This window comes from Lycium barbarum, chromosome 8, assembly GCF_019175385.1.
Source record: "Lycium barbarum isolate Lr01 chromosome 8, ASM1917538v2, whole genome shotgun sequence".
NCBI lineage: Eukaryota > Viridiplantae > Streptophyta > Magnoliopsida > Solanales > Solanaceae > Lycium > Lycium barbarum.
In genome coordinates this window covers 110,700,457-110,715,493 of record NC_083344.1, presented here as the reverse complement: position 1 = coordinate 110,715,493, position 15,037 = coordinate 110,700,457, and the positions used below count along the sequence as shown (strand labels likewise).

Below are 15,037 nucleotides of genomic sequence, written 5' to 3'. Positions count from 1 at the left end.
TGATATATTATGGCCGAGTTAACTCTCGGGGATGTTGAGTTTATAGGGGAAATGCTGCCGAAATTTCGGTAGACAAATATGTACTTAAGTTTGGATTCTTAAAAGCTTGAAATTCATATTTGGTAATTGTGACCAAATGTAGATTTTGGAGCAAACGGGATTTGAGTTTGGGCAAGCGTAAGAAGCGCGAAAGGTATGTAAGGCTACCCCATTCCTTCTTTTGGCATGTCTTAGGTATACCAGGTCGATATTTGAGCCCCGGGGGCAATCCTGTTCATGGAAATCCGAATTTGAAATCGAGTACTATTCATTCAATTGAATTGAACTATAAAACTCATATTTTGTTGAAAAGCGATCAAATGTCCGAAACTTTTGTAAATGTAATCGAATCGCTTCGAAACTTCCATGTATGATTCCATGGACCCCAAATGTCCGTGATTCATATCCGCCACCTCGACTTGACCCGGGGTGGGCCCACAGTCCCCGAGACCTAATTGTGTTGCCCTATTTGGTTCATTTCCGTACGATAGTTAAGGAAAACCTCTGGCTACCGTTCCCGGTTTGTTCTGATTCGCATGCACCCTCCGAGATAAGTATCTAGAAACCCCGATACGAATATACTGATTTGACTATCACGATATAAACAGTCCGATAAGTGATTTGATATAAGTGTTTCCCACTTTGATATAAGTATCCTAATATGAACATTTTGATACGAGTATTTCAATATGAGTAGTTGATGTAAGTATCTTGATATAAATGCTTTAATATGAATATTCTGATATGGGTGTGTAATCTGACATAAATGGCCCGTTACGAGTATTCTGATAAGTATTTGATATAAGTAAGAGGATTGTGTTTCTAAAAGAATTCGGTAAGTCTTAATGTCTCTAACCTTCATGGAAAATGCTCTAAAAGGAGTCTGTAAGTATGATAGCACGTTTGAAGATATGATAAGATATGACATGAGATGATATGACGGTATGTATATGATATGTAAGGATCGGGCTGCACGTTCCGCAGCAATATGTTATATTATTTATGGATCGGCCCGAACGTTCCTCGGCAGTATATAAGATATTAAGGATCGGGCCGTACGTTCCACGGCAGTATATGTTTATATGGATCGGGTCGTACGTTCCACAACGGTATATGTTATATTACGGATCGGGCCGAACGTACCTCGGCAGTGTATTCTATATTATGGACCGGGCCGTACGTTCCACGGCAATATGGTATGTATGTATGGATCGGGTCGTACGCTCCACGGCAGTATATGATATGTATATATATGGATTGGTTATACGAATACGTGTATGGAGACATATGACGCCATCACGTAGGATCTGTGTTTGGGAAGTAGTCATTGCGGTACTCTAGGTGATTTATTCGTTTTTGGTACTTTTCCAACATATTGCACCGGTAAGTATGATGTACGTTCGGAAAATAAGCATCTTGGTATTCTGACTATTGCACTTACTTTCTTGCACCGTTGTTCCGGTTACGTTTCTATTTTCCGTATTCTATGCCTTACATACTCAGTACACATTCCGTACTGACCCCCTTTCTTCGGGGGCTGCGTTTCATGCCCGCAGGTACAGACGTTTACCGAGGTGATCTGCCAGCCTAGGATACACATTCTGCTGATTGAAGTGCTCCTTTGTCCTGGAGCCCATATTTGGTACATATTCTTCCGTTATGTATATATGTATGTATATTCAGGGGTACGGCGGGGCCCTGTCCCGTCATATGATTCTGTTATGTTTGTTAGAGGCCTGTAGATATATATGTGGGTCGTGGGTCACTGATGTTCGATTACGTTTGTGGTTTGCTATGACAGCCTCAACGACTTGTATGTATTTATGCTTTGGTCTGATATGTATGATATACGCGACCGTTTCAAAAAAAAAATAACTGTGTCAATTGTTATATGCTGAATGCGAATAAGATATGGTTATGTCGATTTGGTAAATAGGTACGTACGGGTGCCCAGCTCGGGCACCAGTCACGGCCCACGGGGTTGGGTCGTGACAATATGGGCTTGGGATATATATATATATATATATATATATATATATATATATATATATATATATATATATATATATATATATATATATATATATATATTAGCAAGAGATATACATATTAAAATTATTAGAGGATATACCTGCCCAAAATGGTGGCACACCACTTAGCAGTATGTAGAGTATGACTCTTGCTGTCCACACATCTGCTTGGGGACCAAAATGCTTCAAAAGCACCTCAGGAGTGACATAATATGGACTACCAACAACATCTGTGAATATTTGGCCTGCAGGAGCAAACAAGGAAAACCAACATGACAATATAAGGAAATGATAGAATAACAGTTGCTACCAAATCAATGTCTCCGAAACTAATACTCTCCGTTTCAACTTGTTTGTCTTAATTTGACTCGGCACGGAGTTTAGAAAATAAAGAACACTTTTGAATCTTGTGGTCTTAAACTAAAAATGTGTAATGTACCAAAATGCCCTTTAAATCTTGTGGTCTTGAATATGCATGTGGAATGTTGGGTGTACAGAGTTACTGAATATAGAGAGTAGCATTCTTTTTGAAACAGACTAAAAAGGAAAGTAAGACAAACAAATTGAAACGGCGTGAGTATTACTGATCTCTGATCTCCCAAAGAGTGGCTAGTTAAGTATATATATATATATATATATATATATATATAAAAGCATCTCCAAGAATGCACTTTAGTAATGGTTCCAGCATCGACTTAGAATACAGCTGCGAAAATCTCAACAGAGAGTCATTAAGACAAGCATGCACAAACCATTCTTGAGGGAAATAAAAGGCCAACTTAATAACAAAACATTGCATTACTTATTATCCAATAAGATAATGCATGAATTAAAGGAAGACTAGCTGTATTCTAAAACAAGAATAATTAACATCCCAACAAAACAAAGTAAGATCAGAAAGCTAAGCTGAAACATCATTTACATGGCTTAAAGAAAACAGAGAGTCCAAAATCGATGGCCTTAAGAGAGAAATCATCATCCTTATTAACCAACAGGAAATTCTCAGGTTTTAAATCTCTATGCATAACGCCAAGTGAATGACACGCCTCAACAACCCCAACAATAATTTTAGTCAATTCAGCTGCCTTTCTCTCACTATAATGACCTCGTTGAATAATACGATCAAACAATTCACCACCACTACATATCTCCATAACAATATGAACATATAAAGGATCCTCATAAGCTCCCTTAATGGTAACAATATTCTTATGACCAGACAAATGATGCATTATCTGAATTTCCCTTCTAACATCCTCAACATCCTCTTTTGAAATCAACTTTCTCTTCGAAATAGATTATATATAATGCTTTCCCCCCAGTTACAATGTATATTTAACTGAAAAGAAGCAACATGACTTCATCATAAGCAAAAAATATAACTCTTATGTCGATTCTCTCCTTTTAATGATTAGAACAAAACATTACACCAGAAAGAGACAACGGGGACTCTTCACTAGGCTTAGCCACCGTACCACTGATCAAACCTAGCTTGTTCTTATAGGACAAACCAATCAACATATTACGCCTCCAACCCCCATAGCCCGAACCATTGAAGGTGCTTGACATAAGTACTATTCCAGGTGAATCAAAATGGTAGAGATGCAAAGGATGAGAAGGTTCAACAATATTCGAACCAGTAGCGGCATTACTAGTGTTGGTAGGAGCAGCATTATTCGACTTATTACAAGGATTAGTCATATCTCCCCACAAATTAGGGTTTCAAATCACAAATTCAGTATTGAATCACAAAATTAGAGTTTCAAAAAAGGGGAAAACATGCAAACAACACAATACAACCCAAAACAAATAGTAAACGAAGATATGTACCAGGCTCCTTCGAGACTTGAAGGAGTAAAAGTCTTCTTCAACAAAATCACCAACAAAACTCACCAAATCACAAAAAATCACCGCAAAAAGTTCTCCTTCAACAAAATCACCAACAAAACTCACTAAATCACAAAAAAATTACCGCAAAAAAAAAACACAATTGAGAAGCGGAAGATAAAATTGTGAAAACTAGACAACAAGGGTAACATCGATCGAAAGGCCTTTCTCTAAAGAAGCCATTGATGGCTCTGATACCATGATAAACTCAGTAATTGTGCAGAATCGCGACACAAAACTATGGAGAAAACCCTAGTTCTATTCAACCATAGGACATAAGATGAAAATAAAATATCTGCCTTTATTTCTCTTGTTTCTAACATGAATTGTTGAGTTACAAATAAATGAAATGTCCCTATTTATATTTACATGAGAAATTTACAAATGGGCCGGGTACACTTAAGTGGAAAATAATAAGGTGGCCCAAGTCATGGAGGATGGAGTTGGGCCAACTCAGCAGAAGTGGGCTTTCGCTCTTCTTGTGGTCCAATAAAGTTTGCCTTGCGATTTTTTTTTTTTTACTGAGCAGCAATTTGAGGGGTAAAAATTAAAGACCATCCCTGAATAAGGACAATTTGCCCGATCCTATTTGAAAGGCCCAAACTAAACCTTGAAGTTAGCCCAAATCGAGGCCCATTCTACCTTAAACTTAGTTCCCCCAAAACCCTCCCTCCAACTTCCAATAACTCAGCTCTCTTTTCCAGCAAAGTCACCAAAGAAATCTTCATCTTTCCCATAGACAAAACATAATTTCAATTCAATTCATACTCCTCTTTTTGCTTCCCCAAAGCTCAAATTCATTGTCAACAAGTTATAATCCAAAAAATCAAAGCACCAAACACAACTTAACAAATGTCTTCTTCTTCTTCAGTGGTGTCAACAAAAAGCAAAAGAAAAAGACAGATAAATACTCATTATCAGAAATCAAAACCCTAGGTCACAATCTACTTTCTTCAAGAGCACACATAAACAACCTTCCTAAACTCCTCTCATTTATTTCCACATCTACTCGTTCACAATATGCATTGGAATCTCTACTTTCTCTTCAATCTTTTTTCATTCCTTTGCTCCCTCAACTACCTTCTTCTTCACTATCATTGAGTTCCCAAACATCACAAGATGATCCTGAATTTATTTATCGAATTTGGGTTCGTTCCAAGTTTGATGATTTCGTTCAGTCGTTAATGGATATTGCTATTTGTTCGCAATCGGATGAATCACTTAGAGTAAGGACTGTTAACTTCTTTTGCTTTAATTTTTTTTTGTTGTTGTTAAAATTGTCTCATTTTATAGTTTGTTTGGATGGTTTTTACATATGGTCTCATAACGTATCATATCATATTGTATCGTACTGTATTATTATGATGAATGTACCATTTGGATAGATTGTATCGGTTTTTGTCGTTATATAATGTCACACATGATAAATCTGAAGCAGTCCGCCGATGAAGCACTTGGAGTAAGGACCAGCTCGACTGTTAACTTATTTTCTTTTGGATTTTCTTTTAAAAGTGTCTCATTTTACAACTTGTTTAGATGGTTTTTACATTTTATTGTTTCGTATGTTAAATTCATAACGACCCATTTGGTGTGGTCGCGTTGTTACCCTTTTCCCCCTCAGTTTGCATTCACGTATTATTTAACATTATTGTTATATTCACCAAAACAATACAATATGATGCGTTAGGAGACCATATGTAGTAAAAGGGAAAATTACGCACGCTCTATGTCTACTGGGAGAAAATATTTACGCCACTAACCCATATTTTGAGTTTGTTATCCGGTTTAGCCCATATTTGTGTATAACACCTTTTGTACACTTTTATTAGTTTATACAAGGTTGATACATTATGTATAATGCTTTCCCCCCAGGTATAATGTTGTATAATATTGTATATTGGGCTACCGGCTACGTGGCATAATAATTTATGTTGGGCTGTATATTTTTGAAAATTTCCCTATTACTTTACATATGGTCCCATAACGTATCATATCATATCGTGTTGTATTGTTTTGATTAATATAATGTTTGGATAGATTCTATTGTTTTTTGTCGTTATATAATGTTAAATAATAAGTGAAGGCAAAATGAGAAAAAGAAGGTAGCGACGCGACCACATCAAATTGGTCCTTATGAGTTTGAATACGATACAATAAAATTTAAGTAACAGTCAAAACAAACTTTTTATAATACAATAGGTAACAAAAATCCAAACAAGTTGTTAAGGATGTAAGATGTGTGCTAACTTTGGCTTGGATGATTAGGAAGTTGTGTTGGACACGTTGATGGAGTTTGTGAAAGTTGGAAATGGCGGGAAGTTTCACTCTGCTATTTACCACAGGCTTCTTCATAGCATTGTAAGTTATACAGTGTCCACCTCTTTAACTTATTGCATTTGTTTCGTTATATTTTCTGCAAGGAACTTCATTGATGATGGCGTATTTGTTTTTCTGTGTTGCAGGTTCATTCCTCTCTCGAAGTCGGTGATATTTTGCTTGATTTACTTGCATCAAAGTATTTTAAGTACATTGATATCCGGTATGCTGACTATGTCCTCAAATGATTATGTTTCCTTGCGTTTGTCTGTGTGTGTCTGTTTGGGGGGAGGGGGTGATAGAGTCAAGGTAGGAGATTTTTAAGGAGAATTGAAGTAGGGGATTTTCTTAATTCTAATTTTATTATGGCTAAGATGCACTCTCATATGCTGAGGCATTTCATAAAACTTCATATAGTCCTGTCTGTCATTTACATGTTTTTGATCAAGTATACTTTTTTACATGTTTTCTGATCAGTTGGTTTCTTTCATCAGATATTTTTCTTATATCAGCTTCGAAAAGCTTTCCCGAAGTATAGGAGCCAATGATATCTCAGGTATCATCACTACCTTACTCCATATTGATATCCTGTCTTTACCCCTTCTATTTTTGTTTCACCTGTTTTCATCTTTTTTTTCCTGTTTCTACCGTCAGACGATAAAAAGGAGAGCCTTGACACCACTGATGTGAACCAGCCAGAATCAAGGTTGGTTTAAATATCTGACTGATGCTTATTGCCCTCAGTGAGAAATTACTTAATGGACAATACAAAAAAAATTCTTGCGCAATTAATGTATTACTAACTATTTTCTTTTTGCATTGGATGCCGATTGTTTCTACAACATTTGATTAACTATGGTAGATAGTTGTGTTACAGAAAGCCAAGGAATTAATATTGTTGCACTATGATTATGTCATCTGCTTTTGAGGCTTCAGTGTGATTTACTTATCCAAAAACTGTATTGTTTGATCTTTCCATTTGGTCAGAAGGATAAGTTCAGAATTTCTTTAGTTTTATAGAGGAACCCCTAATTTGAATATATAGATAGCTAGGATGCTAAAGAAAAATAGTTTCTCACAAACCATCAGCTAAATTATATTTCCCAGGTTATTGCATTTGCCTGTCAATTCTATCGAATTTCATCTGCATGATGGTCCTCAAAAACAGAATTAATTCACCTTTTATATCTATATCTAATTATATAGATGCCAAGTTAAGCCGTGTTTTCTTTTCCAACTTTATCTTCATATCACAGAATTTGCACATCTTAGAGATTTGGAAATGGTTACTTTGGCAAGTCATTTTGTAAACTGCGGTTTATCACTTTTTTAGATCCAGGATATTTATCTAAGTATTTAATTTGCAGTACAATTCATGTCTTTTTTATCATACTGATAAGATGTTTCTACTGTATATTAAATACTTTGATATTCAATTTGACCAAGTGTATATGACGTTTTTTTCTTTTGGTTCTGTGTGCCGCATCTATTTTCAACTGATAGAAGCAATTCTTCCTATTAGTCTCATTAAACAGGAAGTTTTAGTTAATTAGTGTCAAAAAATTGCACTCAAGATTTGCCTTTTGTAACTTTGCTTTTCTTGATTTAAAGCTTGGACCTCTCAGTTCACAAGTTATATCATCTACTATCTCGAATCCCTCCCCTGGAAGGTTCAGATGACAAGTCAGAATATGACATGTGGAACGCTGCAGGTAATTTCACTTAACCAATTGTTGAATCCTGACATAGTGCTTCATCTCTATTTGACATCTAAAACAGGGATAACTACTACGCTTCACTCCCAGTCCCAAGCAAGTTGGGGTCGGCTATATGAACCTCACTAACCATCCTACTCCATTTACCTCTATTTGACGTCTACTTCTATTAATATATGAAAGAATGTTTGTCCCAGCAGATTTCACGGTCCATCATCACATTTTTTTTTCTTCTATTTACTGTTCAATCTCTTCTTACGATTTACAAACAAGTAGCTTTTAAGTTTTAGCCGATGTACTGCAACTGTTGTTATGAATTGAAAAGATTCTTTCATGGTCCTGATCTGAAGATTACACTTCATGGCCTTGTATTTTGGGTAATTGCAATTTTTATGCCTTTTGTATTGAGTTGGCAAAGCAAGTCGGTCTGAAGACCATATAAAGGGGAAGGATTGTGATGGGTTGACGATCAGGGTAGAAACAATCTAATTATGATTGCATTTTGAGTATATGCGCTTTTAGCCCCCAACTAATTTTGGATTGATGTATCTTTGTTTGATCGCATTTTCAGTGCAGCGACTGAAATTCAAAGCTCACAGTTTGATCATTGGATCTTTTTTAGGTTATAAATGCCTTACATTATTTTCTTTGGGATAAGATATCTAAATTTATTAATGATGGGGAAACCACACATACAACTCTAAAAGGTGGAGGACCTATACAATTGCCCTCATGTTATTTTTTTCTTTTTTTACTTTTAAGTTGACCAATTATGTCATGTATTGAGTTTCACGCGCCAAGATTCGAAAACACATAACTAGCTTAAGCTCTATGTGCAATGACAAATCTTGAGTACCCCAAAAACAAGGCATCTAAATGTAACTTTAAAATATAAAAGCTATTAAGAGTTGAGGGGTTTGTTTATGGTCAAGGACAGAAGTTTTGATAGTCCATGCTTCCAAAGTGCAAATCTAAACATCGTGGAACATTAGGCCACAAAACACAATTGCTAACTCTTCTATGGACAAATTGGACTGAGCAACGGAAAGTAGAACCTTAAATTCTAGTATCAAGTCCCAATAATTTGTTCTCCTTTGACATCCAAATGCTCTTTGAGGAAACTCTCATCCAAGCCATTTTTTTTCGTGCAGGAGATTAGTGCACAATTGATTTTTATATGACATGTAGCATGTAGAGGACATATCTGCTTACATTTGACCAGATCTAAAATAGATGCAGTAGTAAATGGATCTTGCGCTTGTTTCCTTGTTGTCATGTTAACACTTCATCTATTTGACAAAAAATAGATTACACTGGGTATGTTGTTGTTGTTGCTATTTAATGAGAAGAAACCCGAAACAGACGGAAGTGTCGTCATTTGGTAGGAGAGAAATAGGAGAGCTTTTGAAGGGTGGAGATGAGTTTTGCTCAATTGAGGAGTAGTCTCTGATCCCTTATTTTCTTTTGGTGCACCCATGTAGTTCCTGTTTCTATAGAGGGTTGGGTGTCTTTTGGAGAGAACCATATTTGTAGGTTTCTCCTTTTTTGGTACATCTCTTGTATACAGCCAAGATGGCCTGTTTATTATCAATGAAATCTTTTACTTGATTAAAAAAAAAACAGACAGAAGTGTCATCATGAGTAATTAAAAGGACAAAGTAGCAAATCAAGAGAAGCAAAAAAAAAAGAGTCGTTACAAACCAGAGATAAGAATACCAAGACGAATAGAGCACTAATTTGTACATGGAGAGTTGTCCTACTACTTAGAACTTAGATAGCGGAATTGTCCAACTTTCTCATATCATCCCCCCCCCCCCCCCCCCCCCCAACCCCCACCCCCTCTTTTCTCTTCATCCTTTAGAATTAGAATTGAATAAGTGTTTGCTTTTCGCGGGAATTGCACCTATATATGAATAGTTTGATGGGTGTGCTTCTTTGAACTGTGTCCATGACTTGGTTTATCCATGGAAGGGGAAGACATTTAGCTTTACATTTTTCCATTACTTATACTGATGGTGAAATGACATTTAAAAAGAGAAGAAATATGATTTCTTTAAATAACCGTGCGATCTCCTTACATATCAGTGCCACCTTTTATTGAATTCAGTTGCATTGGCTTTTCTAAAAAAGTCCCAACGACACTAGGTCGCCTAGTTGCAACCTCTAGTAAAAATACCTAAAGGTTGTCATGTCAAATACCTCTAGTCACGGATTCGAAGTCTCCTGAAGACAAGAGCAATTGGAGAAAGGTAGGCGGATTCGTTATCGGTCGAGTTCCGAACCGTGCACCACTGAGGATTTATTGGTTATAAAAGGACCTAACGGTTTTGCTGGCCCTGGATCAGGCTCCGTACAATGAATTGGGTTTCCTTTTTTCGATAAGGGGCTGCGATGAATTGAATTTGACTCTACTCTCTTGGTTGTTGCGCTCCCTGAGACTGGTAGCTAGATACTTGCGGAGTAAGGGCAGTAAAATATCTAACACATAGCTGCAACGCGTAAGCGATGCATATATCACTATATTTGGTTTTGATTTTTGAAATGTCCATTAGGCAGGATTGTACCATTCAAGTTTTAGCAGTTTTAGTTTGTGCTATTTCAAGCCTCAATCAAGCTGCCCATATCATTATTTTTGGCAATGCTTGAAATATGACCTATTCTAACTTAATATTTTTGGCAATGCTTGAAATCTTATGTTTACGTGGATTTAGGTATATTTACTGGAAAAGAAAATGACAATGGACACACCGGAAAGAAGTGCAAGGATGAACCAGCTAATATCAAGGTATCTAGTGGAAAAAGACTTGTGATATTAAAAAGAAAAGATATTAAGAAGACAAAAGGAGCTTTTCTTCTGTGTACCTCACATTGTTGGACTGTTCTTTATGGACATCTACTGATTCTCTTTGGGTTTTCATGCAAGCTAATATTTTAAATACTTTGTAATCTTCAGGTTTTATCTCCAGCCAACATCGCAAAAAAGATGAAACTGAAATTTACTAAAGCCTGGATATCATTCCTTAGACTACCGCTTCCTGTTGATGTTTACAAAGAGGTAAATAAATAGTTCCGTTGACTGGATATCCATTTCATGCATTGGAACAGGGGCTTGGTACTTATATTCTCTTTTTACTTCCATTTTTTTCGGGTATATTTGTACTTCCATGATCTCTGCTCCTTTTCCTCTTCTTATGCAGTATCTCTTTATTCAAGTTGTGGTAAGTGATGCTGTCATATTACACATTGATTTTGATTTGACATTTAAAGTTTTATAGTGCATAGCATGTTTAGGCGACGAAATAGTTATCGGCCCTATGGATAAAAATCCCTCGATATGATTAGTATTTTTCATGAAATTATCTTTATTATGAAAGTGTGCAAGATTATGAAATTTTATCATAACTATAGCTTTGAGCAACTCCAACTAGCCTTTGAAAAATGATGGGAATTTTTTTTGGGACGGGAGCAAAATGTATTTCATATTAAATTTTGCTATGGATCCTCTAAAGGATTTGGTTGAAGTGGATTCCAAAGCCAGCTTTGTTGGTGATTCTGTTATGCTTTTTTACTCCTGAAACACGATTGTTATGATGTTTTCTGTAACATTTTCTCTTTTGCTTTCTGATCTCAGGTTTTGGTGAACCTTCATCAAATTGTTATTCCCTATCTGTCTAATCCTCTCATGTTGTGGTATTACATTGTACTTTTTTCTTGTGTCTCATTGATTCTATTCTTTCAGACTTGATAACATTTGCTGAGTGACTGCAGTACTTTTTCATATGCAGTGATTTCTTAACGCGGTCATATGATATTGGTGGGGTAGTCAGAGTGATGGCCTTAGCAGTTTGTTTGTTCTCATGACACAACATGGTCTTGAATACCCCAACTTCTATGAAAAGCTCTATGCTCTACTGGAACCTTCTATTTTTATGGCAAAACATAGGGCTAAGTTCTTCCAGGTAATAGCGAAGACTTTACTTTCCCCTCTTTGTATTGGTTGCTATTTGGACGATCAGGTTACTTTCTGGGGGATTATAGTTTGTGCTTAAAAGGTTTTGGTTTGCGTTCTGATCGATTTAAGCTTGTATATCAATCCCCTATGTAACATGAATTTTCACCTGAGGGCAGGTGCTTCAGCTGAAATAAGTGTATAGTTTGTTGCATACTTCCAAGGAAAGTGTGAATTACTGTATACTTGTATGTGATGTTTATTTGAAGAGCACACTCAAAATGCAAAGCCCCCACTAACTATCTTGGAAATGTTCTGTATATGCTACGTTTTCTTCATATGGTTTTAATTGGTTTACTGTCATCTCTGTAGTCTAGGAAGTGGAGGTCTGCTCTTTCAGGTTCATAAAGTTCATCGTAGTTCCATCATTGATTCTTTGGACGAGTATGCATACTGAACTGATGTTATCAAGCAGAAAAAAGTGATAACTGAATTATGTGATATTTCGTGTATTGCTCATTGACAAGTCAGCTGATTTTTTGAGCAGTAAAATATTTAGAAGCTGTCCGTGCAACATGGTTTACTTGTCAACGAATTGCTTTGTTGTATTTGGTGGAAATATCCTTTTCAATATGGTAGATCTAGTTATTATGTTTATGGACACTAACTGCAGAATGTCACTTGCAGCTTCTTGATTCATGCCTGAAATCACCACTTCTTCCTGCATATTTGGCGGCTGCTTTTTGTAAAAAACTCAGTCGGCTATCGCTCGCCATCCCTCCTTCAAGAGCATTGATCATTGTTGCTCTAATTCATAATCTCTTGAGGAGACATCCTTCAATAAATTGCTTGGTGCACCAGGTAAGATTACAGAGTCTTGTCCTACTTTTCCGCTGAAGTCCATTGTTTGAGATGTCGTATCTACGGGTGACGGTGAAAAGGATAAGGTGACACTTAGAGAACCCCTAAGTTTATGTAAAAGACAAATTTATTGAGCAGTGGAGTGAAACGGATCTAAATAGAGCAGAATGGATGTACAAAAGTCATATTGTTGGTTTTTGAATGGATAACACGCACAAGTGCAAATATCTGTGCTTGGATAATGTCATAGTAAAGTTTTTTGCCTGCTGCATCATCACTGTTAGAATTGTAAAGCTCACATTTGACATAAAAAATTTATGTTGGAGGATGCTAATGCGACTACTGAAGACATTACAGGAGCAGAGAGGGGGACTGATGATAGCACCGAAGAGTCCAATGCCAGCAAAGAAATGTCAATCGTCAAGCCTCGCATTGATCCTTTTGATGACAAGCAGAAGGATCCTTTGAAGACTAATGCAATGAGTAATTTTCTTGTTTCATGAGTTGTCGTATTATAAAGTTCAACTATCAGCTATCATAGTCTCATGCATCTCTCCTGTATCTCTTCTTATTTCTTTCTATTTGAGTTAAAACAGCATTCCCATGACCTTATAACTGTAAGCTTCAGTTGTTCAACCGATGTAGCGTCGAGCATTTTGCCATCTCCTTTTTTTCCTTTCTAATCAGTCAAAAGGCTTTTGAAAGTCCCGAGTCAACTCAAATTGGTAATTGTCCTTTTTTTGGTTATTATTATTACTTTTTTTTTTTTTGGCTGAGAACTTCTTTCTTCTTTGGGGGGAATGGGAGTGCCGAGGAATTACTTGATTTTTCTTAGATACAGGATCTTTGCATTCCTTTTTGGCATTTCAACTTTTGTTTATTAGCTAGTTCCTTGATCAAGTTTAACTTTAGGTGGAAGTTAAGTTTACTGGACCAGCAATCTCAGTGTTTCTTCAATGTAAAGTTTTTCATTTATTTAAAAACGTTATTTGTGACAAAGGTGATGTGTTAAATTCTACCATTTTACAGGGAGCTCTCTGTGGGAGGTTGACACACTCCGTCATCACTACTGCCCGCCGGTGTCAAGGTAAGTGTATCATATGATTGTAGCTTTTCCTGTATCAACATGCATATCTGTTTGCTCAATTCTGCCTTTCCACTAAGTCTTATTTCTTTCACATGTTGTTAGATTTGTTTTGTCCCTTGAGACTGATTTGACAGTCAGAGCTAAAACTACTGAAGTAGCCGTCAAAGATTTCAGTTCTGGTTCATATGCAACGATTTTTGGTGACGAGGTAATGTTCATTATGCAACTATATTTGATTTGGTTATAATCATTCACTTGTCGGTTGACAATACTTTAAATATTTTGCTGCAATGGCTGATATACTCTCTTCAGTATCATGTTTTCTTCTTTAACGAAGTGTGTCGCTTGGCTGAGTTTTCCATTTCTTTTTTGGGGTTGTCATAGTAGATTAAATTCTTTCTGGCATTTTAGGATTTTGACATTCATTTTTCTGGTTTTGGCATTTTAACTCCGTCTCCCTGTTGTATGCTGGCCATCTGCCTCAATTATACATGTTGATGTCGCATGTAGTGACATTCTAACTATGATACTTAAATTGCAGATTAGGAGGCGAGTTAAACAGGTTCCCCTTGCGTTCTACACAGCAACTCCAACTATGTTATTCCAGAGTCGGATTTTCTAGGTTGGACTTTCAAATTGAAGGATGAGGATAATACTGCAGTGCTGGATAACACGTCAAAAGAAAATGGTCATATTTCTGCAAAACGAAGTCGAGTGGAGAGCTCATGATTTTATTGGAACGAAGTGGTTCTTGACCTTTGTGTGACCTCTGTAATTCATGATTCTTTCAAATTTCTCATTTCTTCCTTTCAGGAAGCAAAATTTTGACAATTTCACTAAGCTGTGCTTTAATGCTGAGTGGCCTGTTAGCATTTGCTTTTGATAAAGTCTTGTATCTGGTAACATCTGGTAACTGTAGAATAATAACCAAGACTATTATCAGGGAGAGGATATAAATTTTGGGAATATTTACTGTAGGCCCATGAGGTCCAAAAAGACTAAGTGAAGAATACCAACAACAACAACAACATACCAAGTATAACCCCCACTTGGTGGGAAGAGTAGAGTGTACGCAAACCTTATCTCTACGTTGAGGCCGTTACCGATATACCCTTGGCTCAAGTAACCGAACAATACCCATTTGAAAAATATT

At 36.5% G+C, this 15,037-nt stretch overlaps 1 protein-coding gene and 1 pseudogene across 1 annotated transcript; one reads left to right on the top strand and one right to left on the bottom strand.

Annotated features, from left to right (window-relative positions):
- Positions 1 to 2,114: 2,114 nt before the first annotated feature.
- On the bottom strand, positions 2,115 to 3,363 carry LOC132606690 (calcium-dependent protein kinase 4-like). Its single transcript, XM_060320291.1, has 2 exons — positions 2,992 to 3,363; positions 2,115 to 2,314 (listed from the first exon to the last, which is right to left on the bottom strand). The coding sequence occupies exons 1-2, from the start codon at positions 3,299 to 3,301 to the stop codon at positions 2,130 to 2,132; spliced, it is 495 nt and encodes a 164-aa protein (XP_060176274.1). The 5' UTR covers positions 3,302 to 3,363; the 3' UTR covers positions 2,115 to 2,129.
- A 1,638-nt stretch (positions 3,364 to 5,001) lies between these two features.
- On the top strand, positions 5,002 to 14,771 carry LOC132606684 (protein NUCLEOLAR COMPLEX ASSOCIATED 4-like; annotated as a pseudogene).
- The last annotated feature ends 266 nt before the right edge of the window (positions 14,772 to 15,037 follow it).